General features: G+C 52.4%; 7 protein-coding genes across 7 annotated transcripts; 5 read left to right on the top strand and 2 right to left on the bottom strand.

Moving 5' to 3' along the window:
• Positions 1-350: 350 nt before the first annotated feature.
• PV08_10462 (uncharacterized protein) lies at positions 351-1,701 on the top strand (the record flags this gene model as incomplete). Its single annotated transcript, XM_016384776.1, has 2 exons — positions 351-450; positions 527-1,701. The coding sequence occupies 2 exons, from the start codon at positions 351-353 to the stop codon at positions 1,699-1,701; spliced, it is 1,275 nt and encodes a 424-aa protein (XP_016231378.1).
• A 1,070-nt stretch (positions 1,702-2,771) lies between these two features.
• Positions 2,772-3,586, bottom strand: PV08_10461 (uncharacterized protein; the record flags this gene model as incomplete). The annotated part of the gene is made up of 2 exons (XM_016384775.1): positions 2,772-3,469; positions 3,538-3,586. The coding sequence occupies 2 exons, from the start codon at positions 3,584-3,586 to the stop codon at positions 2,772-2,774; spliced, it is 747 nt and encodes a 248-aa protein (XP_016231377.1).
• Positions 3,587-4,743: 1,157 nt separating this feature from the next.
• PV08_10460 (trehalose-phosphatase) lies at positions 4,744-7,515 on the bottom strand (the record flags this gene model as incomplete). Its single annotated transcript, XM_016384774.1, has 2 exons — positions 4,744-4,904; positions 4,968-7,515. The coding sequence occupies 2 exons, from the start codon at positions 7,513-7,515 to the stop codon at positions 4,744-4,746; spliced, it is 2,709 nt and encodes a 902-aa protein (XP_016231376.1).
• A 1,621-nt stretch (positions 7,516-9,136) lies between these two features.
• PV08_10459 (uncharacterized protein) lies at positions 9,137-12,073 on the top strand (the record flags this gene model as incomplete). The annotated part of the gene is made up of 3 exons (XM_016384773.1): positions 9,137-10,782; positions 11,299-11,402; positions 11,451-12,073. The coding sequence occupies 3 exons, from the start codon at positions 9,137-9,139 to the stop codon at positions 12,071-12,073; spliced, it is 2,373 nt and encodes a 790-aa protein (XP_016231375.1).
• Positions 12,074-13,648: 1,575 nt separating this feature from the next.
• PV08_10458 (uncharacterized protein) lies at positions 13,649-17,822 on the top strand (the record flags this gene model as incomplete). The annotated part of the gene is made up of 2 exons (XM_016384772.1): positions 13,649-15,938; positions 15,988-17,822. 2 exons carry the CDS (start codon positions 13,649-13,651, stop codon positions 17,820-17,822), a joined length of 4,125 nt encoding a protein of 1,374 aa, XP_016231374.1.
• An 878-nt stretch (positions 17,823-18,700) lies between these two features.
• Positions 18,701-23,467, top strand: PV08_10457 (uncharacterized protein; the record flags this gene model as incomplete). The annotated part of the gene is made up of 1 exon (XM_016384771.1): positions 18,701-23,467. The coding sequence occupies one exon, from the start codon at positions 18,701-18,703 to the stop codon at positions 23,465-23,467; it is 4,767 nt and encodes a 1,588-aa protein (XP_016231373.1).
• A 2,025-nt stretch (positions 23,468-25,492) lies between these two features.
• On the top strand, positions 25,493-26,777 carry PV08_10456 (uncharacterized protein; the record flags this gene model as incomplete). The annotated part of the gene is made up of 2 exons (XM_016384770.1): positions 25,493-25,914; positions 25,970-26,777. The coding sequence occupies 2 exons, from the start codon at positions 25,493-25,495 to the stop codon at positions 26,775-26,777; spliced, it is 1,230 nt and encodes a 409-aa protein (XP_016231372.1).
• Between the last annotated feature and the right edge of the window lie 152 nt (positions 26,778-26,929).

Here is a 26,929-nt window from a genome sequence, read left to right as displayed (position 1 = left end):
CTCTTTGGTAGAGTAGGCTAAATTTAATTACTACACAGGCTGAAGAGAAACACGTTGTCTCTGAGCCATTTGAAGGTACGTTTCTCATTGTCCTGTCGTGGCTGGTTGAATGGGCACTTGTCTACCTTGAGCCTGGTCGAGCCTTAGTGTTTCAGCCTGGTGCTGAACGATCATGATCATCAAGCGACAACGTCCGGTTCGCTCACTTCCTACTTTCCACACACGCTCTCTGGAAGAAATCGTCAACATACGCAAACGAATTCTTCGTTCGGGTGTCGTGCCTTGGTCTTGTTTCCGCCATGTAGGCTTTCCATCGTATCTGCGTATTTACGGGTCGACCGAGCGCGAAAATGCCTGTCCAGGGTACCTTGTCAGATTTCCTGACTGCCTCCAGTGAGAAATGGACTCCAGTACCGGACGACCTGTTTAGCGAGGAGTCAGACTTCCACGGTAAGTTTTCCTTACGCTTTTTCATCCGTCGAGATCTCCGTGAATTCTCCTGTGACGGTCATTAAGGTCAGAGCAGGCGACGCCGCTTCAACTGCGTACTACAACAATCTTGCAGCAGCGTATGATCCTCGAAACTACTGGAAAGTCCATGCCTGGAACATTCAAGTCAAAGCTGAAAAGGCCAAACAGTCGCAGAAGAAGGCAGACGAAGTTCGAGCCAAAGAAGAACAAGAACAGAAAGCAGCATCCAGCGCGGATGTCCCGGTTGACCATGGAAATGAAGCAAGCAATTCAAAGATCAAACACGAAGACACCGCACTGCTTAGCCATGACGATGAACAACCTGACAAAATGGACGTCGAAACGCCTCTCCCTCCACCTGATAACCCTGAGCAGCCAACGGCGGACGGTGACGCAGCCCCAAACAATTCCAAACCCTACAACTTCTATGAAGGAATCGACCTGGCCAAACAACTCTCGGAATCGCTCGCGGACTTCCTGCACCGACTGCAGCCGTCTCAGACCTCGTCTTCCCGCGGTCGCTGGATCTATATCGCGAACCCCTACCCGCCACTCAAAATGGCATCGTCTGGCAAGCTCGTCACGGACGCCGAAGCCCGCGACGTCGCGACGTTTCGCCAGGTCGGCACCCGGCTGCTCGACGACTTCCTCTCAGCAAAGGAACGAGTCGAGTCCCAAAACCCTGGGAAAGCAGCTGCCACGATCACGCGCATGCTCCGTCCGGACCGAGAGCATCTTGAGTCCGGCATCCGCGAGCTCGCGCGCGAAAGTAACATCACAACAGGCAAATGGATGCTCTTCCCGTCGGCCGACGACGTTGACCGGACCTGGTCCCTCGTCGCACGGGGAACGTGGGAAGGTACCTTGGGAATCAGTGCCAAAGTGGCCGCGGCCCCCGACGCGGAAACTACCAGTGCCAGCGCCGGTGTCGGTGGCAAGGACAGGGACAAAGAGTCCAGGTTGATTTGCGTCTACACGTACGACTTCGCAGACAGGGACGACGTGAAGCGTGTTCTTTTGGGCCTGAAGAAACTTGGACTTTTGAATGGCGATGCCAACGGCGGGGGCGGTGGTGGGAGCATGAACAAGAACAACGCCGCCGCCACCGCCGCCGCCCGGGCCATTTACTACAAGTGCGATGCCTACACTCATCTCGACATCTCGAGTGGCAACGAGTACAAGCTCAAGGCGAGCATGTATAGTAGTCGCGACATGCTAGGTGGGTCTTGAGAGCGGTGGATGGATGGATGGGTGGATGGCTGGACGGATATTGGGTCTGTTCTCCCCGTCAATGTCGACACGGCGATCGGCACACTCATGCATGGCTGACATCTAGCCCTTCCTCTATCCAGACATGAAAGAAGACATGACGAAGGTATGAACAACAGCCGAAGTTTTACGAGTCCGTCAATGGTTTACGAACGAGCACGACACGCTTATGAGGCACCGATGGTTACGATCAACACCGGGAGTTCACGAGTCTACTCGTCAACGGCCAGGTGGATTCGGGAGGAGTTAGGTTTCAAGTGGCAGAATGTCCTGTTGGTTGTTTCTTCCTTCCATACGGAGTTAGAGTGTTACCCGTCTCGACTTGTGGGTGTTCAGATGCGATGCGATACGAGAGCGCATGCAGATGCAGATGCAGATGCGAGCATCAGGAGCGAGGTGGTTACCATTGTGTTTGTGTTTGTGTCTGTTGTCCGAGATCACCTCGTAACCTACCTCTATATTTCACGATACCCCATCACGCATGACGCGCAGCGCAACTAGTTTGACAAATGTGGATTTCCATATGTATGCAGTACATACAGCAGGCTGAGGTGCCCAGGTACCCAGGTACCCAGGTAGATACACTAACTAGTGCCTTTCATCAGAGACGAATCAAACGAGCAGACGTAACGAGCGGCGGGTCGAGATACTGATCGTTTCAAATCAAGGCGCACCGGAACTGAATGACCAGATGGATAGATATGCAAAATCGAAATCGATTGTGACTGTGTGTGTGTGTGTGTGTCTCTCTCTCACGACTCAATATCGAATCTGGTTCCGCACCAGGATGAAAAGCGGCCGAAAATACGCTGACGATGAGCCCCTTTTGCTACCTGCACCACCACTACCTGTGTCTTCATAACGCATCTCGCCTCGTTGCACACACAGACATTCACTTCCAGTGTCGACTCTATTCCTGTGCTGCTCTGTTCCGGTGCCACCATGCTAAAAAAAAAGGGATATGCGGGTATGTACCTAGAAATATGCAAGTACCGAGTCGTGAAGCAAAAAGGGACCCGTAGGAGGCCCTTTCATTTCTTGCCTTTGGCACCCTTCTTCGCACCGCTGGCCCCTAGGGCAGCTTCACGCCTCTTTGCCTCGCGCTCGTCTCGCTCCTTCTCACGCGCATCCCGTTCTTCGTTTTCAGCCTGTTTCCGCGCCGCGGCAGCCTCTCGCTGTTCCCGAATGAGCCTGAGCCGCGCAAGGTCGGCTCTCGCTTCATCCGTCTTGCCTTCGGCGTGCAGCTTCTGGTACCGTTCCTTGGCCTGCTGAGCGGCGATGGCCTCCTTCTCCCGCCTGCTCAGGTTCTCCTTGTCCGTCTTCTTGGGCTGTTCGCCGCTCGGGCCGGTGGCTGCACGGGCCATGGACCGGGCCTTTTGGGTGTGGTTGGGATTCGCGGGCATGTCCTCCTCGTCGTCGTCCTCGCTCTCCTCCTCTTCAGAGTCGCTGGGCATGTCTCCAACAGCGGCGACCTTCTTGTTCTTCCTCGCGATCGCTGCCTGTTTCTTTAGCCGGGCGGCTTCCTTGCGTTGTTCGCGGGTCAATTCGCCCGAGGCTGGCTGAGCCGTGGACGATGGCCCTCCCTCTTCGCCCGAAGACTCTTCCTCTGATGATTCTTCCTCCTCTTCTTCGGAAGACGACTCTGCCGCATCCGCGGGGTCTCGCCACATGCCCATCTGGTTGCCTTCACGGTCGAGGGGTTGCAGGTCTCGCGAAAAATGCTTGCCGCCTGGGTAGATCCAAGTTAGTAGAGTGCGGGCATATAACACGGCGACAACAAGAGAGCGGCATTCGTACCTCCTCGGGTGGGCTTGGAGAATTTGCCCCCTCTTCCTCTTGGTGGCATCTTGTCGAGGTTGGGTTGCCGGGTCTCTGTGTGCTTGGAGGGGTAGGATTTGCAGGTGGGGGTTTTGGTGAAATGAAAGTTGGCTGCAAGAGAACGCCTCAACTGTTGGTGTGGTAGCCCTAAAGGTCCATGTTATCAGTATGTACAACTCTTTCTGCACCGTGGCCAAGAAGGGACAAAGAGCGGTGGCATTTGGTTTCAACGAAAGATTCTTTGTGTCCAAGCGCAGATCGTATGACGTCGACGAGTGGCAGGGACTTACGCAAGACACGAAGCACAGGTGGTGCTGGACAGGACTATTCTTCTCGTGAGGTTAGGCCGAGGGAGAGGAGGGAGGAAGAGAGAGGCAGAGAACCGGAACAGATTCTTGGACAATCAAAACTTGTTGGTTGCAGTATTCAACCTGTGACTCTGAGTTGTCCCTGCGCCATCTGGGCCAATTAGAGACGAGGTGAATTAAAGGCCTGCAGCACATGAGGCTGCGAGGCTGCGAGGCTGCGAGGCTGCGAGGCTGCGTCCCTGAGAACCACCAACACGGGAGACAACGACGACGACGACGACGACGGCTCCGTAACTCGTGTTCCTGTTACGAGGAAGCAACTTAAGCAAATAGTGAATATGTACCAGTGTACCTTGCCTCTGTACTTCTCGCGAAGCTGATTGTGATACCTCACCTTACCCACCCACACAGGTAGACTTGGATAACACCACTCATACACTCTGCCAGGTCCATAGGTATATTGGGCGTGGCACATCAAGTCGACCGTCTCTATACACAAAACTAAACTATCAGGAGCTTTTCAAATCGAAGGAGTCGGGACCTTGCCTTGAGAAATGTATTAACATATCTGTTTTATCTCGCTCCACACATTCTATCCTGCCATGCATGCTAGAAAAAGCCGTGTTCTCAATACTTCATCATGACATCCAGCACTATCCTGTAGACAGTCGATAGTTCAACCCAAGGTGAGCTTGAAACAGGAACCAAGCCAGGTCCAATAACTTCAAGACCACCGTCTCTGCTCGCTTTCTACTGTCCAAAACCAAAAACAAAAAGTCTTCGCTGGTCAGCAGCACAACGAGCATCAGAGTCCAGGGGGAATGTGTCAGCTCGACTGTGCCTTTTTACGCCAATCGTTGGAATCAAGTGCCGTCTCTTATAAATTCTCCTGTTTGTTAAGCGCAGCAATACTGGCGATAACATCACTTGGTTCTAGCAGATGCCATGTAGCAAGGGTTCTTTTGCTACTAGCGCCAACGGTACATGCAAAGACATGGTCCTTTGGCAATTCGGTCTTCAAGAGGGCACGAAACATGTCTAGGCAAGACAGTCAGTATATGGTTTTCCATGGCGAAAACGCACCGCTAAGCTTGTACTTACCTTCATCTGTCTGGTCATCTCCTAAGCAAAGGACAAATTCCGGCGGATCTCCGCTCTCATAGCCGTATTCATTGATCAAACGGCTGGCGATGAACCCCTTGTTTACGAATTGCGGACGCACCTCCAGGTTTGCTTTGCCGGACATGACCTCAACCTCCCAGTTTTTCATCACGTTATCCTCGAGGGCCTTCCGGCATTCTCGAGCCTGAAAAGCGCCAAAGTCTGGGTCGGCTTGCCTGTAGTGCCAGGTCAAAGCGACCCGCTTCTTCTCGATCCACGAGCCCTGGGTGCGCTCGGTGTAGTACCTGAAAATGTCCATAACCTCATTCTGCCACCCCATATCCATTGAGGATGCAAGGTTCTCCCAGACTTCGGAGCCCGGACGTCGCATAAAGCAACCGTGTTCAGCGCTGAGACCAAGCTCACTAATGTGGCCCATCCACTCCTCAAGAAATGATGCATCCCGACCAGAAATGATCCAGACATTGTTTCGAGGATCTGCAGCAAGTGCCTTTAAAGTGCGTAAAACCTTGTCCGAAGGGATGGCGGCGTTTGGGTCCTTTACGATGGGTGTCAACGTTCCGTCGTAATCGAACATGAACAAGCGCTTTTTGGCAGCCCGGTATTGCGAAATCATGCGATTGCGGTCCAGGGCAGGGGTAAGATCATTTTGCGTTAGAGAGGTAAGGTTTATAAGCAGCCGTGTCAAGAAGCTCTTCGTCCAGGTCGAGACGGTATGTGTCGTAACATAGTTGTATAGTTTCTCGTGGTCATGTCTCTTTTGGGATTCGGGCATTTCAAGCGCCTCCTTGAGGGCGTCTGCCACCCTTCCAAGATCCCATGGGTTGATGTGAATAGCATTGCTCAAGCTGGCAGCGGTCCCAGAGAATTCGGACAAGATCAGAGGTCCGAAATGATTTCTCTGACAGATGACATATTCGAGACTGGTGGTGTTCATGCCATCTCTGACACTTGTGATAAGTCCAACGTCGGCGATTCGAAGGAGGGCAAAGTACTCTTGAGAAGAGAGATACTGTGGATAGTGTTGGACTGGAGAATGACTCAGCGAGCCGAATTTGCCGTTTATTCTGGATACAAGATTCGATATCTTGAGCTCGAACTTGTGAGCGCCGTCAACCTTGTCCTCCATCACACTGGTGGGACTGGTGACTTGAATGAGCACAACTTTGTCGCGCCATTCTGGGTACCTTTCCAAGAACATCTCAAATGCCATCAGTTTCTGTGACACTCCTCTGACGGTGTCGAGTCTGTCGCGACCGACAATTATTTTCTTGCCGGCATACATTTGTTTCAATGCTTTCATGTTCTCCTCTATCACCGGATCCTTGAACGCTGCTCCTTGCACAGAGGCCACATCAATGCCGATGGGGAAGACGTCCACTGCAACGTGAGCACCATAGGCGTCCACTCCGGCAGAGCTCGACTCGAAACCCAAGATGCGTTTGCAACACGAATTAAAGTGTCGCGAGAAACTGTAGGATTGGAAGCCAATCATGGTAGCTCCCAAAGCTCCTGTCAAGACTTCTTTTCTACGCGGCAAGCAACGCATGTATTCGCTGCTGGGAAACGGAATGTGAAGGAAGAAGCCAATGTAAATATTCGGGATCCGTTGTCGCAGCATGCTGGGCAACATCATCAGGTGGTAGTCGTGGATCCAGACAATATCTCCCGGTTGGTAGATCTGTAAAATCCTATCGGCAAAAGCTTGGTTCATCTGGAGGTAGTCGTTCCACGAGGCTTTCTCTGCACGCCCGTCATCTGGACCATGCTGGCGGTAGTGGAACAGAGTATATAGCTCATGTTCCGCATATCTTCGCCACCTACCCTGGTCTTTGAATACAAATTCATCATCTGCATCTCCCCGGTAATCTGGTAGCCATACCGGCAATGTCCGACCTTTGGGATGATCAGCGAGGACCTTTTCTAGGCGAGTTCTCTCCGCGCGGGAGAGGGAAAGATGCTCTGGGTTTGGGTCGTGCGGGTGCGGGACTGCACCATTGACCGGGTATGGCGCGGCCGATTTGTTAATGGGATTGGAGGCGTGAGTGTTCATATTTGTGGCTGCAGAGGCACTCTCGGACTGCAATATACTCATCGAAGTTTGCTCTGGCTTGTTCTGGATCTCCCCAGTCCAGCCAACCAAGGTATGCTTCCATGGCGACTTCTCAGAAGATAAGTAAGCGAACGAGTCGAACAAAGCAGACGTCCCATGTCGAGTAGACAGACCCCATTCACCTTGACTACCGTGGGTAAGCTGGTAGGGAATGCAAAAAGTGGCGCTGATGACATTGCCGCTCAGCCGTAGAGCAGGATGAGCGGTTCGAGGATCGACGTCGAAGGTGTCGGGACCTTCAGGATTGACAAGGCTGAGTCGGCGGAGACGCTCCTTGCCTGAACCTGCACTTCTTGCCGACTCGATGGGTGATTTCTGTTCCGCCGTGCTTTCTTTTCGAGGCAGCGAGAAATAAGAGGTGGTTGGTAGCGAGGGGTCAGCTGGCTCCACGATGCCAGGTTCCTCTAAAGGCATGGTCTCTTCATCATTAGACCGGCCCGGTTGGCTCTCGCGGTCAGAATGAGTAGCCATGCTGCGTGATTAAGGCCGAGGCGACACTGGCTGATGGGGGGGTGGGTGGCTGACTTGCAATAAGACCGTGTTGGATGTGTTGTTAGGTTGAATGAGCGGGGACAGTGTCCAGGTGTTTCCTCGTTGCTCGCTGGTCGCTGCTCGCCGAACGTGGCGGGGCAGATTGCGAGGACGATGGACACAGCAAGGTCCAGGCGCTGAAATAGCCGTCTAGGACGAACTTATGGCAGAGGACGCTCTAGTGAGTGTTGAGAAGCTATCGAAAGACTGTGCGAGTTTTGCAGAGATGCTCGATGACATGAACGAGAAGGAGCGATCGATGGCGATGACGGGCAGCCTGTGGCCGGAGTGAGTTTCCGGCGAGTGGGAGCTAGCAGATGAATGCTTTTCCAAACGAAATATAGAAAGAAAAGGTGTCAACGGCGCGGCAACCTGGAAAAAATCTGTTGTCCTTATAGTGACATGTTTATAGATGCCGACTAAGCATGTCCACAATGGCGGGGATGAAGGAGAAGGAACATGGAAACGAACGGAATCGAATGATGTGAATATCGGTAGAAATGCGAACGAATTTAATGATGCCACTTGCTTCTTCTCAAGCACATGGGCGGATGATCCGTCAGGCTAGCAATGGCACTGGCGGGTGAGGCCAGATCATACATGAACCAAGCCAGCGAAGGCCCGCAGCTGGCCCAGGCATTTGGTGGGGAGATTGTCGAGATCAGTTCACAGGTGCTGTACGGACTGACCAACACACCGTACACTGTAGGGATCCAACCGTGACTGTAACTCGACAGCCGTGCACAACAACTGCAGACATAGGAATGCGTACTAAGGAGACCAGCCACGCTGCCCAAGGAGCTTCCAGCCAATTCGTCTCCCACGGAGCTGCACATGCTCCGACCTGCTCTCTCTATGGTGCTTTTCACAAGCCAACCCTGATAAACCATCACCTGAGGAGGCACGAGCAAGATCCTTAACACATGTGAGATGCTCGTACACTAATACCAGTCTCAGAGCTCCCAAAGCTCGTTGTATACGCCAGGACGGGCAGCTCAGTACATACCTACCTACCTACTAACTAGGTAGTTCTAGCAACATGTACCTCATTATGTACGTGCCTACTTGAGGCATGTACCTAGTAGGATTTGGTGGTACAATACCTAAGGTCCAGGTACGCAGTGTGTAAAGGCCCCAGGTAGCGAAGGGAGGCCACAGTTATCGGGCTCACTAGGCTTCCTGGAGCCTAGCATAACAGGTTAGTAAGTGGTTACTGCTTAGGCAGCGAGGCTCTCTAGGCCTTGCAAACATCCCGCTCGGCTTTCCTGCTTATCCACCCTCCCGCCGCTAGCATACTCTGCCATCTTTCATCCATCCTCCATTGCCCCATTCGGTCTCTCAAAAATTGTCGCACGTCGTTTGAGTAAACGCTGCCATCTGTTGCTGACCAACTCCGTCCTCCCTCACTAATCTGTCGTCTTGACACTGTACAGAGTACCCCATTCAGCGACCTCTACCCCATCGTCGAGCTTCACCACCTTCATTCACGACTCTCCCATGCTGCATGCTGGCGGCCTGGGTCCCGTCGCGCGCCCTCGCCCTTCGCCGTCACTATGATGTCCGCTCTCTAGAAATAGGACCTGCTGCTGGAGCTAGAACCGCGAAGTCTGCTCGTATCCATCATGCTCGTTCTTTGGCCTCAGGCCTAGCGAAAACCGACGATGGGCCCTTCCAGACCCCCATCCCCAATCCGGCCTTGCGCAATGAGCCCAATGTCGATCTCAACAGCCTGCGAAACACACTCGAAGCCCATCGTGCAGCGAATCGAGCATCAGTCATTCGAAAAATAGACCGGTCAGGCCGATCTATTCCACTGGACATTGGCAGCTTTCTCCCTCGGGGTGTGTATACGCCAGAACATACTGTTCCTCCCTTGCGAAAGAAGAAGGATGAATATGCTATCAAACACATCCAAGGGAAGAAAGGCCCTTCCAGCAGCCACAGTAAAGGCACGTACCGTGATCTTGGTGGTTTGTGGCGTGTCGAGGAGGACAGCGGCACCCTTCCTACGATGACTCGGATGCCATGGTTGGCTCACATTAACCATGTTCAGTCTGCGCCCTGGCCCTCAGCTATCGAGCGCCTAGCTGACGAGATTCGAGCTTTCGAGAAGTATGCTACACCTTCCGAAGAGGAGAAACGTGCAGCCAACCTTGCTCTTGATGAGATCGTCCGAGCCATCCGCATAGCTGATGAGAACCTTGATGTCTCTGTTATTGGCTCGCGGAGGACGGGACTGGATGACCCGCTCTCGGATCTCGATCTGAACGTAACCAACATCCTTTCTCCGGCAACGATGAAGCGATTCAGGACTCCTGTAGAAATCCTGTCCTTGCTGGACAGGGTTTTCAATGGCCACCGACGGTCAATCCAACTGCCCGAGCTACCACTTGATGTGGTCATCAATATCAAACACGCCAGGGTGCCTATTCTGGTGTGTCACCACAGAGGGACTGGGCTTCCCGTACAAATACAGAGCACGCCACGAGCGTTGGACAACACCGAGTACGTGAAGGCTTTTCTTCACGAATATCCGACACTGCGGAGTCTTTACAAGGTTCTGAAACAGACCCTCGCCATGCGGGCGCTTCATCTCGGCAGCCAAGGTGGTCTCACGTCGTACCCGCTTATCATCATGATTGTTGCCGCGCTCAAATTCTGTGAAGGAAGATTTGAGCGCACGGATGTGGCGAGGCAGTTCCTCTTCTTTCTGGATATGTACACAGACATAGACTTCTATGCACAAGGAATTTCCACCCGGCCCCTTGGCTACTTTCCGAAGCATATCAGAGAAAAAGAATTCCAGCAGCGACCACTGCTGAAGGACACACAGTCTCTGGCTCTCTACGCCGAAGAAATCAAGGGCCAACGTCGAATGTCTGTCCAACACCAAAAGAAAGGATATCGCATGACTCTACAGGACCCCGCCGATCCTTCCAACGAGCTTGGAGGTGGTGTCCACCAGATCCGAGATATTCAAGAAACATTCATTTACCTTCGAACGCGGGTCAAGGATGCCATGACAAGATGGGATGCTTTTGAACTCGAACAGGGCTTCTCAGACGAGCACCTTCGAACGCACTCACTATTAGAGTCATGCGTGAGTGGCGACTATAGGGTTTATGAGACTGAGCGAAACGAATTGCGCATGTGTGTCAGGCAATCATAGTGCATGTAAAACCAGATATACAAGATTAGCATGAATATAGTTCGGAACACGACTCCAACTGCTACTGTAGAGAACAAATCAAGAGCTTACCGTCGTCGGCTGGGACGACGAGGCTGCGCCCGTAGTGGCAGCTCGTGCGGAGCCGCGGCTTAGGTAAGGAGGTTGGACGAGAACTTGTTAACGCCGGTTCTGCCTGCGTCCAAGCAAAGACACTGTTGTCACGAAACTCAGTTTAATTCATTGTTGCCCAACTTGTAGCATTTTCTGTTCCTCACGCGCTCTCTCTCCCCAGCATACCAAGATCTTGACTGCTACACCCTCCGTGTCCGAATGAGCAGTCCTCGAATTGCCACGCCTCGTCAATATGGACCGGGGCACTTTGGCGCCACAACGGCCGACAGAAGGCGCGCCGACATTCGTATGCCACGTTTCTTCAAGAGGTCAGCAGTGCACGGCAGGACTCGCAGGAGAATCAGTGGCTGACAACGAAATCGCAGGCTCTTCAAGTTCCCCCAGATGGACTTTGAAATGGCCGTTTGGGAGATGACACATCTTCTCATCGCGCCAAAAAAGGTGTTCAAGTCGATATACTACCACAAGCGTCAGTGGGATGCAGCTTCTGCCATTTCCTTACTGACAATGACTCTAGAGACGAGAAATACGTGGCATCGGCCAGATCCTTCTTTCACCTACCTCCTGTCCTTCTTCCTACTCCTCACGTCCTTCGCCTGGTCTTTAGCATACACGCCCTCGTTCGCATCTGTGGTCAAGCTCGCATTGATGTTTGTCGTTGTGCATTTTCTGGCTGGATCACTGCTTGTGTCGGTCCTGGCATACTATTTGGTTGGCCGCCTCTTAGGTCCAGGCATTGCCGGGCTTCCTGGCCGAAGGCGTCAACCGGGGCTGTTTGGTCCACCTGGAGGATCACGAGGAGCCGAAGTGTTGGAATTTGGATATTGTTTCGATATCTCGATCCGCGCCTTTTTCCCGCCATATGTATTGCTCTACATTATTCAATACATCCTCATGCCGGTGGTCAATCATCAAAACCGAGCGTCGACCTTTTTTGCCAATCTGCTTTACCTAGCAGCCGGCATTTACTGGAGCTTGATAACATTCCTGGGATATAATGCGCTACATTTCCTGCACCACACCCAGTTTCTCCTTTCGCCCATGGTGGCGTGGGTCGTTATATGGCTTATCTGCACAGTCTTGGGCATCAACTTGACGACAGTGGGAACGCGATGGTTGTTTGTGGGCGTACCAAGCTGAGTGCACACCTTCAATCTACTCTCGGAATTGATGTCATGATGAAGGGTCGAGCATTTCCAAAAGCAAGCGGTGCCGTGTATGATTGACTGTATATCTGGTTCTGGTGCTGCAAGACTGCAAGAGGCGCAAATGGACAGCGCGTAGCTGGGTACCTGAAAAATACTTAAGGAACACTATGCTTCCCATCTTGACATTTCCGCACACAGGCTTTGTTATTGTTCGTCTTGTGGATTTGATGTCCTGCATTCGACGTGTCATAGAATCTACGTATACGAGCACCTGACGTAGTTGTGTTAGGCGATACCTGTGTAGCACAGCATCACAACCACCGAGTCCCAATCGTGGCTCGTTTGAAAGCGCCAGAGGTCGATTTGAGCCTAGTCTGATGGTGTGGCGCTCGTCAAGTGGTGCTAATGCAGGTCCAGCGACAGAGGATGTTGTAGCCTGTAAGCACCCCTATACAATACAGGCAATCCTCGGCTCAGGCCTCAGGCCTGGGAAGACCCCTGCCCGTCGTCCGATTGTGCTCTAGACTGTTCCAAGTTGGACATTCGAGAAGAGGGATATCAGGACAACGGACGATATTTCCATGTTGGAAAGCCAAGTGACTTAGTCTAGAAACGTTTGTTCTTCGAGGCACACACCATCAATGCTAGGCCCAACACCATCTCAATGGATTCAGCTGTCTTGTCCCGTGCAACCTGTCAAGTCTCAGGCCGGCCCAATGATCTAGGCAGTTTCATGGGTCGATCCGTCTACGTTTCCAGCCAATGCACCAGGCACTGGAGAGGCATTTGACTTGGTGGTGAAGGGAGGGCGCACCGAATGAGTGACTGATTGACTGAAGGCATAAGTTGACCTCATAATGTAAAGTTCGCAACAGAAATATTTTGTAGAACTGATGGAGACAGTCTTTTCTGACCTCCCAGGGTCGTGGCGCTGCGAGAAAGAGAAGAAGCAACCCCTGCATCTACGAGACCCTGGTAACCCCTATCCTTGCTTCACACCTACAACAAGTTGAGTTAGTACCTCGCCTTGACCCACCGAAAGGGAACGACCAGGAATCCCGTATGCGTGCGACTTTTTGAATCTCCTCCCCCTCTCCAGGTCAGTTGCAACTTGTTGAAGGGGCCAGCCTCACTGCACCCCGGAGTACATTAACGTTGCATCCACTCCTCTGCCAGCACATCCTTGACCCTGAACAACGAAGCTTCTCTGGCCGATAGTCTCACTGTATAGAGCTTCGACACGCTGTCTCTCCGCGACATGTGCAACGACATTGTCCGACCGACCCCAAGTCGTGCGACAACGACAAACAACCTCCGCTCTTAGTTGTCTCAGACTGTTCTTGCAATACGCTGATGTCCTCAGTAGACGCAATTGCGTGCCAGCGGACCAGATTCTGTGCGCAACATGACAACAGTTCGATCCCATTCATCCCCAACGATACCCCAAAGTCCGCATACCCGTTCATCGAAACATTCTGCACCCCGAGGACCTCACAGACAGTCCTCGAATTCCATACCGTCGTCACCCTCTTCGCAGTTTTATTCAGAGACTGCGGAGCATCCACCAATGGCTTACTCCGGAAGCTTCCTCGCAGAGTCAGCCTCGCCTGCTCACAGCAATGATAACGACGACGCTGAAGACCCTCATGACCTCTCATTCTCTTCCAATCATATCCTCCGTGCCTCTATGGTGGACAACCTTGTCATGTCTCTTGACCAATTTTCTGCTGCTGAGTTTAGCGAAATACCATATACACCGCGAAATAATAGCTACGACACGGCGAGCAGCGTTCGAGGGAGGGGGCACACATTCAGTTCGTCAGTCTCGTCTGAGCCTGATTTACCGGATCTGAGATCTATACCACACCTGTCAGACACGGCTCCTCGCATTCCTCTCCGTCACACTACTCGATATCAGAAGACTGTGCAGAAGCTGCCCAGTATCCGCGGCGAAGACGAGGACTCTGTTCGATCAAAAGTCTACGAAGCTCAGCGAGCGGCCCAGCCAGGCCACGCAAGGAGGCCAAAGAATATCTCAACTGGTGGAAGAAGCAGGGCAAGTAGTTCTTCGTCCAGCATTGACCTTGGTCATGTCACCAGTCTTTCAAGCCATCCAGTGGAGGGAGCGAGTCGACGGTCCCGGAGTTTCGACTTTGGCGCGAGGGACCGTGTCCCGCGTGGCTCCAAACCCCCGAAGACAACTTCCGACATTGTTGCTCCTACCCCAGTAATTTTCTCAGGTCCAGAGTCTCGGAGGGTGCCTACGGTGGACACTGGCAGCACGACCCTGGTGCGGAAGAACAGTACCAAGTCTTCCAAAAGCGCCTATGCAAAGAAGGGACGGTCAGGCACATTGGGTGTGAATGGCGGATGGTCCAGCAACGATCCTGTGCAGACTCTACCAACCGTGAAGAGTGTACCGAGTCTGAGCAATGCTGCATTAGAGCCAAAAGTGAAAGAAGGGTTCGTACATGAGGTTGCCTCGACTCCTCGACCTGGGTTTTTCAGACGCGTTTTTGGTTCCTCAAAGTATCCGTCTGTGCATTCAGAAAGCCATGGTCATACACCAACCACTCTTGCAAAGCAACATCCTGGTCGCGCTACGCCAGTTCAGGATGAACCACTATATCCAACCACACCACCTAATAGACTGGTGCAAAGACCTGTCCGAAGAACCTCCATTGAGCTGTCTGCAAACAAAGAAAACCAGCCTATAGTCGCCAAGAAAACCTCTGCATTCTTCCGAAGGAGGAAGAAGTCTATTTCGAATTCCATACCGCCTCCTCTTCCACTGACACTTGACGCAGAACTCAAAGCAGAACCTGACCAAACAGGTGGATTAAGCCCCGTCAGTAGCCTTAGAGCTTTCATGGATCCTTATCTAATGGAGAAGCCTGTACCAACCTCGGGCCATGGCCGGACCAATTCTATGCAGGGTTTCTATACACCAAATCTCCCGCCTCCTGCCTTTGGGTTGCCACCAGAGTCCACAAATCATCCTAAGCCAGCTGGGCACACTCGGACCGAATCACATAACAGCAATCGAACGCTGAAGTCTCACAACAAGCCTTCAACGCTACGTATCCCTCATCAAGACTCGTTCCTTGCCGACAGCAGCAGCACCGAAGACATATCTAGACGCTCGCCTTATCGTGGTAGCACTCGCTCTGAGAATGACCGAAGTATTGTCCAACCTGAAAAACCGGTACACGAACCGGGCTCTGGAGTTGAGACCGTGACACGGTCGACCTCACTGGCATACCCTACCACGGGCTCTCATCAATCCGCGAGAAAAGGCTCTTGGACCTCCGAGGGTGTGTCTACTGCGTCGTCCACCGCTGCACCACCCACCGGGATTACCACAGGCCATGACAGTAGAACCACCACCGAAACGAAGGGTCCCGGAGCTCTGGTTTTCAACAAAACATCCAAGTGCTCATCTTTCGCGTCAACCTCCGACATTAGCGACTATAGGTCGGCACCAACAACTCCCCTCGTTGTCGAGTCCCCTCGCACCGAGAACCCAGCTGCACCATTTCCACAGATGTTGCAACCAAGCCTACCTGCCATCGACGCTGCGAAAATCAAAGCTAAGCAGATCTTCGATAATGCAGATGATGAGATGGATTCCTCAAGTGCTGGAGCGTGGTTGGGGGAAGATGGCCCTGATCGCCAGTTAGTGAGGCAAGCATACATGGAGCTTTTTGACTGGTCAAATCAAGATATCATCGACGCTCTCCGAGGTCTCTGCGATCGCATAGCTTTGAAAGGAGAGACACAGCAGATGGATCGAATCATGGTATCTTTCGCCCAGAGATGGTGTGACTGCAATCCTTCACACCTGTACAAGTCAAGTGGTAAGTTTGCTTCTCTGCATCAGACACACGATCCAGCTGACTTTACTAGATGTCGTGCACACGATATGCTACTCTATTCTCCTTTTGAACACTGATCTCCACTTAGCCGACATTGGCCAGAAGATGACAAAGGCACAGTTTGTTCGTAATGCTCTTCCAACGATCAAGCGAATCGTTGAAGAGTCAGAAAATAGCAGCACCCCTCGTGGAGCGCCGCCTAAAATGCTCCTTAGCGCTAACTCCGTGGAAGAAATCAATCTTACAGTCCGAGGACTAAGAAGACCCACAGAAAAGACGATTCATGAAGAGGACTCCGATCAAGAAATGACTAACGGCCAACGTGGTTCAGTATTGTATTCTGGATCAGACAGAGCCTGGGAGACGCAGATTGAGACGATCTTGCGCGGACTATACAACTCGATCTCTCAAGAACCGCTACCACTCTACGGTGCTCAAAGCGATTCAAATATGAACGCCAATCAGTCCAACAATTTCTTAACGATTGGGTCGAACGTGCTGCGTCGGAGTCCTAGTGTTCTCAGCAAAGCGCATTCAGAAACCAACCGTAGCCGGTATGGGGAAAGTAAATCTCTAGGGTCGCGGTGGATGACCAAGACCAGATCTCGGCCTCGCCTGCCATCTGCCGCCGGATTTGGTTCTAGTAGAACCAGCGTCGATGAACTGTCGTCAACGTGGAGTCCTTCTATGTCCAGCACGTGGAGTAAAGCGAGCCTTGGGAAGACGTTAACGTCGATGTCGGTCGACTCGTTTGGGACAGAAGTGACACATGGCGACTACCAATCCTCTATCGGGTTCGCGAACGCGTTGAGCCAAGCCATCATCCGTGAAGATCAACTTGAATTGCAGACTGATGACGGACTGAAAGCCGGTTCGCTTCTGGAAGATGATTCACTTGAGCTGTGCGGGGCGCCATGGGCAAAGGAAGGCATTGTCAAACACAAATGCCATCTTGAAGGGGTAGACAAGAGGTCGAAGGACCGAAACTGGAATGACTGCTTCGCAGTCATAGAAAAAGGATGCATGAGACTGTTCTCCTTCTCGTCCAGTGCCAAGTCCGTGAGAAGCAAGTCCCGGGTGACGAAGCCTGGAGCTGTCGTGGGTGGAGGGAATTGGCAAGACAATGCTGAGGAATTGTGGAAGTTTATGCTTCGACATACCATTGCAAGCTCGCTTCCACCTCCCGGGTATTCCAAAGCGCGACCCTATGTCTGGGCGCTCAGTCTCCCGACTGGGGCGGTACATCTCTTTTCCGTCGGAACGCCAGACATTGTCAGGGAATTTGTGTCTACCGCGAACTATTGGAGTGCACGACTGTCCAAGGAACCTATGATGGGCGGCGTCAGCAACATGGAATATGGCTGGAGTGACGGCGTGGTGAACAGAACTGCCATGGCTTCCGAATCCCAACTTGGCTTGAATGCTGCTGTGGTCCCACGTCCTAGCACTCAAATGTCGATGAGAAGCTCCTTGGACCATCCTGGCGGTATACGTAGCAAGTTGCCCGGCGATAAGGTGCACATCAACGACTGGTCGCCACCACAGCAGTCCATGTTTGCTTCTCAGCTTCTTGAGGTGGATCAGCTCAAAGCGTTACAGAACTACGTGAGCAATGTGGAAGATGAACTACAGAAGCACCACGAGCTTCGAGCCATGATGTTGACGGCATTTTCGCCCAAGCATCCCAATTCCGCCAAGGCAATGAGCAACTGGGAAAAGAAGAGCAGCTACCTTTTGCGGGAGATTGTGAAGTTCCGCACATACATTGACACTCTGCAAAACGCCCAGCTAGCGAAAGATCGGATATATAAGATGAGGAAGGAAGAGGAAGAGATGGTAACCCCGTCGAGATCGAGTCGAGGGTGAGGTTATTGAGCGCACACGGCATTGTGGAGTCGAGGCCGTCGTTGGGCTTTGTGTTGTTGCCAACGCGGCAATCGTGGCACCGCAACCTTGGTGGTTAAGGATGATTGACGCATTACAAGGAGTCAGTGTGTAATGGGCGTTGATGTTTGATTGGCGTGGTGGTTTATCGATACCCCTTTTGTGCTTGTTGGTAGGACGACTGCAATATGAATCTGCACACGAGCTCGAACTTGAACCTGAAAACATAAAGGAACAGCCTCGTGTAGGAATAGAGTAGCAGAGTAACGAGGAGGAGTGACTCGTGAGCGAAGCATTATACATACAGGGAGAACTGTCGAGCACTTGTCTACAGAAGTACCTTGGCCCCTCGTACAGTACTTTGTCGTTACTACGGAGTATGGACTCCGGTCGTGTTGATGGGGGGCACCAATTAGGCAAAGCGCTTGGCACGATTTCGACTTCGGGTTTCAGGAGAGCAACAAAACCGCCGACGGTTGACGACTCCAGACCGGCCTAGGATGATCTAGTTGACTCTAAGGGACTTGGTTCACCCGCTCCAGACCCCCTGGGATTCTGATCAAGACTCTACACCTGGGCCTTTGCGAAGCCTTATACCCGTCCACTCTAAACCGGATCTCTCTCGTCCACAGCGACGTCGCAACCGGCCCGTCGCTCTCGTCGTCGTGAAGAGTGACGACGCGACTTCCACCACTACTTTCATCCATCGCACGCGTCCAGAGTCTCCAGGTCTCACCCTATCTCCACACATGTTGTCCGCAACGCTCATAGGCAAACGCTCGAACATCACCGGCCTGCGACGCCGCAAGATCGGCCTCCCAGAATAGTCTCCTGACGCAATCCACCTTTTACCCCGAGCCATGTCTTCATCCATACTATCGAGTCGTCCTCCGACCGTGCGCCGTTCGTCAAGGCTACCTGGCGGTTTTGATGAGGAGGAGGATGAGCATTCGCTGGTTGGCAGTGTCAATGGTGATGAACTCGCGGACTCACAACTAGCCGACTCGTTTCTCCCTGGTCCTCGAGACCCAAGCAGCCTCATGCAAGGTCAGGATGAAAATACAAGTCTAGACCTCCCCGCAAACCGCACACTGGACGAAAGTGAAATGAACAAGAGGTTACTCGATCTTGAGTCCAGCTTTCTACCCGAGCCATCGCAGATAACTGGCCAGGAGTCTGCGAACAATGGCGCTGACGATACCTATCAGTTTGGCGTACCAAATGATAACATAGCAGTGCGCAAAAAGCCACACCCTATCAAGATTACCCACCCCCTCGACGAGCCAGAAAACCATACGGAAGTCGATGCGGTCATTGTCCAATCCCCACTTACACCTTCAGGGGGCTACAAAACGCCAGCCCCCGGCGAGCAGGAGTTCTCCAATGCGAGTGAAGACTTGAATGTGACTCCAGAGGCGCCTAGTACCTCTGCGCTGGAGAATATGTCTTCATCGCCCACGGCGGCAGCGGCAGCGCGGACATTGTCGAGGGTACAATCTCTGGCAACGATGGGGGGTTACGAAACGGCGCGAGAACAGGATGAGGAACCCAGGCCTCGCACAAGGATAGGTCCTGGTCAACACGACAATGATGCAACCCCGCGAAAGAGCAGCACACAGAGCGACCACGAGGGTCGATATCTCGAGGTGCCTGGAGCGAGTGACAGTCAGCAGGACAGTGGGGTGGCCCCTTCTCGTCCCGCAAGACGACCACAATACCTGCACAAACGATCATCTAATGCACGACTTTCGTTTGACTCGATAGCCAGCTCGACTACCGAGGCGAGTGAAGCGACTTTGGCTGCCGACTTTGCTCTCCAATCAGGTGGTGCATTGCCGGATTCGAGTACACAGCGCAAGTCCAGAACGACACTTTCACGACAAGCTAGTCTTGGGAGTATGATGTCCGGTTTGTCCGGTATCAGCGATGATGAACCCCGGACGCAACGGCACGTCAGCGCGACTGATCTAAGCACTTTGGAAGAGGAAAGCCCCAAGTCAAAAGACACCGGTGGCCTATCAACCCCAAAAGCTTCAACATTCAACTTCAACATGCCTACAGACACAGTCATTGCCAACAACGTCCGAGATCTAGAAGTCCCGGGTACTTTTGCTCGTCAGTATCGCCAAGAACGAAGCATGTCGCCTGACAAGAACACTGGTGTCTTCGGACTAACACCCGGACCAAAGAGGGGTCTAACTCTGAAAGAGCACAGAAGCACTGTGGAGAAGCTGGGGAAGGAGAATTTCGATCTGAAGATGAAAATTCACTTCTTGGACCAAGCCCTCCAGAAGAGATCTGAGGACGGTATAAAAGAGATGATCACAGAAAATGTACAATTAAAGTCAGACCGATTACGACTCGAAAAGGATAATCATAATCTCAGGAAACAGGTTCGAGAGCTGCAGAAGAAACTCGAAGAATCCGGTAATAGAGAATCGCCGAATGCTGATCAGGGATATGGTACGGACGAAGAGAGAAGTCCTACGGCAGAAGAAGAGGTGATATATCTCCGTGAAAGAGTGGAGATCAACGAGATTGAAATCGAAAAGCTCCGCTCGGAGAGTCTTGCAAAGGAAACGGAGAAGAGAAGACTGGCTGAAATGGTCAAGTCACTGGGGGATACCAGAGCTGCCACTAGCGATGTCGGTTCACGGGAAGAGCGTGATATGTGGAAGGATATGCTCGAGGCTGAGACGATTGCTCGGGAACAATCCGAAGAAGACAACAAGCGACTGCGTGACGAAATTGCTAAGCTGAGGAGCGAGAATTCTGCCCCAGCACGGTCAAATGGACGCAAGGCTCGCATCGGAGGGTCAGTTGTTTCGCGGTCCAGCAGTGTGGAAGCGGCCGCAAATGCTCAAAACGCCGAGATCGAGCGACTGCGACATGAGGTTTCCGAACTACAGAAGATGATCGGTGCCCAGGCCTCGACCTTGACATCGCGGAACAAAGAAAAAGAACGATTGTATCAAGAGATTGAAGATCTAAAGCTGGGACGAATGGGCGGTCTTCGCAGCGTCGCCGGGGATAGTATATTGGATCGTTCAGCTTCGCGAGCGAGATCACATTCCCGGGCAAGCAATGGTACACGAATGTCGCGACTCAGCGATCAAGAAAGAGAAACTCTGGAGACGCGAATCAATGAACTTCGGGATGAAGTGTCGCAGCTGAAGTTGGAGAACCAAAACATACAAAGCCAGTTTGACGAAGCCCTTGCAGAGCTTGATGCTGTGGATGCACAGGCTCAGGCGGATGCTGACCAGTTCAATGAAGAGCTCCAACTTCTGACACAAGAACGGGACAATGCCTTGCGCGATGCCGAAGAGCAAGATATCGCCTTTCAACAGCTGAAGAACGAAGCGCAGGAGGAAATTGATGGCCTGGGAGACGAACTTGACGCCAAGGTTGAGGAATGTGCGCGGCTCGAGCAAGATCTCAAGGCCCAGGTGGAGAACGTCAAAGCACTGCAGGCTGAGATGCGATCAGCCGGCGAAGGACTCGTTCGGCTTGAAGAAGATGCACAGCAGAATCTCGCTCGCTATCAGTCTGTCCAGGCAGAGCTGGATGACGCAAATCGCGAGCTTGAAAGCCTCGAAAAGACCTGTGCCGAAGCAGAGAGCAAGGTGCAACGACTGACGGTCCAACAAGAAAGTAGTCATAATGAGATTGCCTTCCTTCGCGAAGAGCAAGACGCGGATAAGATCAAGATTGGCGATCTCGAATCGTTACTCAAAAAGGTTCATCTCAACTTGGAATCCGAACGGGACAAGAGCAAAGACCTCGAGCGTCGCATCAACGATGAGAGAGCGCAGCGTGACGCGGTGGCCAATCAGGAAAAACAGGAGGTTCAGCGTGTTATCAACGATCTCAATCGTGAAGCGTCTAGTGCCAAGGACGAACTTCGAAAGGTCCGCAAAGCTCTGTCAGCCCGTGACATCGAGGCAAACACGTACAAGGATCGTCTCGGGGAACTTGAGGAGAGCCTACGGAACATCATTGGAGATCCTAACAGCTCTCGATCTGGCCTAGTTGGCGCTGTCACTAAGATGAGGCGGGAGCTTGACCAGACTACCATTGACCTGGAGACTGTGCGCAGACGCCTCGAGGAGACCGAAAGCCTGCTTGCCGATCGTGACACTCTACTCGAGTCGACAAGCCATGAGTGCAAGAGATTGGCAGATGCGTTTGAGCGGGAAAAGGCCGGCCGGCGTCAAGACAAGCTCGACTTTGAACGGACGAACAAGGGCCATAATTCAACGACGCGGGCACTTTCTTCGGCCTCAGCTAGAGTCGCCGAGCTTGAAGGCATGCGCCAGACGGACCGGAAGAGAGCACTGCAGACCGAGAATCAACTCAAGGAACAACTCACTGAGCGCAACCAGGTCTTGCTAAATCTGTGGAAGAGACTATCGGCCATGTGTGGTCCAGACTGGGCTCACAATAACAGCCTCATCAACGGCAACTTGCCATCACAAGAGGTCGTTGGGAATATTCTTTTCTGGCCGGGGTTTAGTAGGAATCTGCTCCTGGCGGCTAAGCAGGTCGAGGGTATCCTGACCACATTCAGAGACAAAATCAAGCGTGTCGAACGGGAATTATTCAAGGAGTATCAAGCTTTGGAACAAACTCTGGAAGTTCGCACGCGCAAGCTCGAGCGCATCGAGGAGAGTTGGGAGAAGATGAAGGTCAAAATGTCCGAGATGGAAGTACGTGTGCATACACACCCCCATTCGGATCAAGGGTCACGCATACCTACGTCAAGTAGGACGCCAGAGATCAGCAAACTCAAGGGCGAGAATCGACTTCTCAAGGCCGAACTCGCGCTTCTCCAGCAGCAGCAGGCACATCACAATATGCACCAACGACGTGAGCGTAGCGAGCGCAACGATTCGCGTGCGTCAGGGTATTCGATGCCCCTGTCCCCGCATGACGGTCCTGGCCAACTTGACGGCGCCGTCGTTGGCGTACCAGCGCGCAGCTCAAGTATGCGGCGCCACAAGATGGAGTTGCAACGACACCATTCGACTGGCGCGGTGGAGCATCTGGTCGGTCTCAACGGCGATGGTACCGGGATGAGTCTGCGCAGTAACTCGATCAGCAGCCGTGCTAGTGGGTACGCGCAATCCCACCACGAGAAGGAACGAGAACGCGAGAGGGAGCGAGAAAGAGAGCGAGGTTTGATGGTGCCGGCCGGGCCATTCAATGCGCCGGCGAATGGGAATTTCCCACTACCTCCGCCACGAGAGGCGCCCCCGGCGCCGCCAAGCACTGGTACGGCGAGCGCGAGTGGCACCAGTGATATTGCCAGTCAAGGACACCAAGGACCAGGAGGGCAGGAGAAGTGGATCCACCGACTTCGCGAATTGGAAAGACGATTGAAGGCGGAACGAGAAGCACGACTTTTGGACAGAAGCGGTGCGAGAAAGCGACTTGAAGAACGAGATGCGGTGAATGAAGAATTGAGGCGCGAGCTGGAGCGTGAGCGAGTGAAGAAGAGCATCGGCTTTGGTGGAGATGGCGGTGACGCTGCTGGGGTTCAGGGCAGCGGTGGGCCTTTGATGCAACCAAGCCTCATGGCGGGTGAGGGTCAAGTCGCCGATTTCGCAGGGCGAGGGAAGCGTTAGGTTCGTTTGAAGGGGTGGAGAAGGATATGGAACAAGAAGTCGAGGTCGAGGTCGAAGTCCATCTTGACGGGGAAGGACGAGGAAAAGGAGACATTGAGATCTCGGTGTGAATCAAGTTCTTGATATCTACAAGCTGTATGTGTTGGGATGGAGTTGTCCTCGGGGTTTACTATGTGGAGTGTTGGTGTTGGTGTTGGTCCCGATCAGATGTAACACCAGAGGAGTTTGGATCTTTTCCCTTTGGAAGGAGATCGGTATGGCTTTTAAGGATACCACTAAGATCGAGGTCAAGAGGTGTGTGTTTGTCTGTGTATCATTATATCCGGGTACGTGGCAGTCCATTTGCGGGCCACTGGCGAGTGTTTTTTTTCCCTCCAGCATTCCACGGGAAAGTGTGTGTGCTTTGTACAACTATCAAGGGACGAGTGGAAGACTATACTATATACTATTTGATGAATGAATCAAAACCCTTTTGGTCGAGTTTCTAGTTTTACACCTTTTTTCTGTATGCCTGACTTGGTCTTTGCCCTAATGACAGACTGGATGAATGAAGGAAGAGTGTACCCGTACTCCGTAAGCCAAAAGGACAGGAAATGACTATCTATCAGGGTGAACATGTTAAGCACTGGCCCGGAGTCTATAGAGTGTCTGAAATGTATGTGGAGAGAGATATACTGAGGTCCCTAAGGTATGATAGGTAAGTACTCCGTCCTCGGTAGATGATTGCAGGTGTATGTAAACACAACCAGAGGATAAGGTGTTTCCGCATACGGTATAGCATTTAGCCGGATCTTCTGATCGGCTTTTCGCGTAGATACCGTAGAGTCTTTGAGCAGTGTAATATAACCTCGGGTACCTTCAGCCTAGACCTCAGGTACAATAGAGATGATGGAAACACCCTTCTCCGATACGAGTTAGCAAGGTCAGTACCTGGATCTGCCGAGTAGTTAGTAGTCTCGTATTGTACAAGGACAAATAAGCTACTTCTAGTCAGTAGTATCCCGGGCCGGCTGTTTTGGTGGCACCACTGGAAAGAATCGTCTCGACCCTCAATTACAGCAGGGGTATAAAGAAGATTCCACAGATTTTCCGAGATGCACAGATATATTGTACTCGTAACAACTGCACAGACCCTTTCTGAAATTTTTTGCCGTGGGGTAGTGCCTATGAGGGGGAGCTACGCCGAAAAAGCTTGACATCTGTAAGGGCGCCCATAAGAGCGTCTATGGGGATGCTTATGGGGGGGAGGGAGGGTTCTTTAACTATAATCTCTCCCTACAGGTGCCTTGACGAAGCCTAACTAGTTCGGAGGTGAAGTGACTACCTGAACATAACTGAGGAAGGTACCTAGGGCCCCTACAGTAAGCCTAGGGTCCTATAAATCTCGATATAAAGATGAAGATGCAGACATGATTTGGCCCTTGTATGATGTATCTGTACCGAGCTACGTGTGTTCTGATCACTTCCGTAAGGGTCGCTCGTTGTGTCTACAGTTTCGCCGGGGGGCCCTACCTGTAACTCGTATATCTTATTACTTACGTTGAACCCGGACTGTACCCCGGGCGGCTCCATCAGACCAAAGTCGACTCCGAAAGTAACTTCAAAGGGTGGCACGGATGCTCCGAGTAGGACGGAGTACCACTGACTGTACGATTAGTTAGAACGAGTGAAATGATTCCTCCGAATGGTTCGTGGCCGGTGGTGGATTTCTGAATTCTGCGGACTTCGGCAACGTGTGTGTATCATCCGATTTCACAGACTCCCGGTGAGTGTCTCTCTCTCTCTCTCTCTCCCTCTCTCCTCCTCACGCCCCGTTCTCCCTCTCTGAGTCCTTGAAATTGTAACTCCCTAACAAGACGACTGTGTGCACATCTGCTGCCGCAGCCATCCCATTCCGTGCGATTTCTCTATCTCCACTATAGAGTAGAACATGAATTGGCTGCCACTAGCACCTTTCACCATAATCATTACGGAGTAGCTTATCGTTGACCGATCCCTCATCTCTCGTTCCATCTCTTTCCCTCCATGGCTACTACGCGACTGCGCGCTCTGATGGAAGCTTCTCGCTCCACACAACCCTCGCCCCCTCAGTCGCAGCCTCACCAACACGGTCAGTCGCACGGGGGCCCGCAATCGCAATCGCAATCGCCATCGCAGTCACAGCCTCGACCTCAATCACAATCGCAACCGCAACCACCTTCACAATCCCAGTCGCAACATCCACAACCACAGTCACAGTCGCAACAACAGTCTCAGACAAGCGCAACCACCAACCCTTCCACCGCCGACGTCCCGAAGAAATCGGCTTCCGATGGCCCTGACGTCAAACGTCTCCCAGAACAAGCCGAAGAGGAAGAGATCCTGGATGGGGAAGAATTAGAAGAGGAAGAGGAGGAGGAAGAGTACGAGGAGGAAGAGGAAGAGGACGACGAGGACGATTTTGAAAAGTGAGACAAATTACACCCCTCGTTGCCGTTATCTCGTTCTAACAATGTCCCACAGCTTCACCACCTCGGAGATAGTCACCGTCTATGTCGGTCACAAGCGCAAACGCTTCTTCCTTCACCGCGAACTCATCTGCCAGCGATCGCCGTTCATGGAAAAATGTCTCAAAAAGGACGCCTTTGACGAGGGCTACAAGAACGAACTCTACCTCCCCGAAGACGACCCGAAAGCCTTTTCGATCGTCGTCGACTGGATCTACCGAAACAAACTGCCGGCGCGCACAGAACCGGCCTTTGACCTGTGTGATTTGTCGGCGTCGTACTGCATGGCCGACAAGTTTGGCATGGAAGAGCTGCAAAACAGCATCATGGACGTCGTCCGAGCCAGCTTCTCCCGACGCGAGGGCGAAGCATTCAAACCCCCCAACTTTTCGGCTCTGGTGCTGACACACCAATTCGGTCCGCCAAAGTCACCTCTCAAGCGCTTCTATGTCGAACACCTCGTGCATCATATGATGAAGCAGCCAAAGTGGTATCACGAGTTGAAGCGCAATGAACCCAACCGGTCGGATCTGGAAGAGATATACAAGATCCCAGACCTGGTCTCGTACGTTTTCAAGAAGATCTGGCAGTTTCAAGGTGAGCCGTGGAAAGATCCCGCGACCTGGGACAAGTGTTGTTACCATGTTCATGCCACGACCGTGTGCCCGGCTAAAGTGGCCGTCGCGTCGATGGCTCGGACCAAAGAGGGTCTGAGCCAGAGTGTGCGGTTGGGAAGTGGATTACCGGGCATCCATCTCGGTCAGCCACAGAGATCGTGGCCTCCCACTGCGATGGGAGTATGGAATCCAGGTGTTGGTTGGTAGAAGAAACAAGTCATGAATCAGAGTGATGAATGAGGTCTGGTCGCCGGTGGATATACAGTCCCTTTTTTGTTCTCCGTTCCGAATAGGTTCTTTTGAGAAGTTGATATTTGCCTTCATTGCAATGTCATGGCGTGCCGGAATTGAGAATTGGG

This window comes from Exophiala spinifera (assembly GCF_000836115.1).
Source record: "Exophiala spinifera strain CBS 89968 unplaced genomic scaffold supercont1.8, whole genome shotgun sequence".
Lineage (NCBI taxonomy): Eukaryota > Fungi > Ascomycota > Eurotiomycetes > Chaetothyriales > Herpotrichiellaceae > Exophiala > Exophiala spinifera.
The sequence above is the reverse complement of the archived record's forward strand: the minus strand, read 5'-3'. Positions and strand labels throughout refer to the sequence as shown.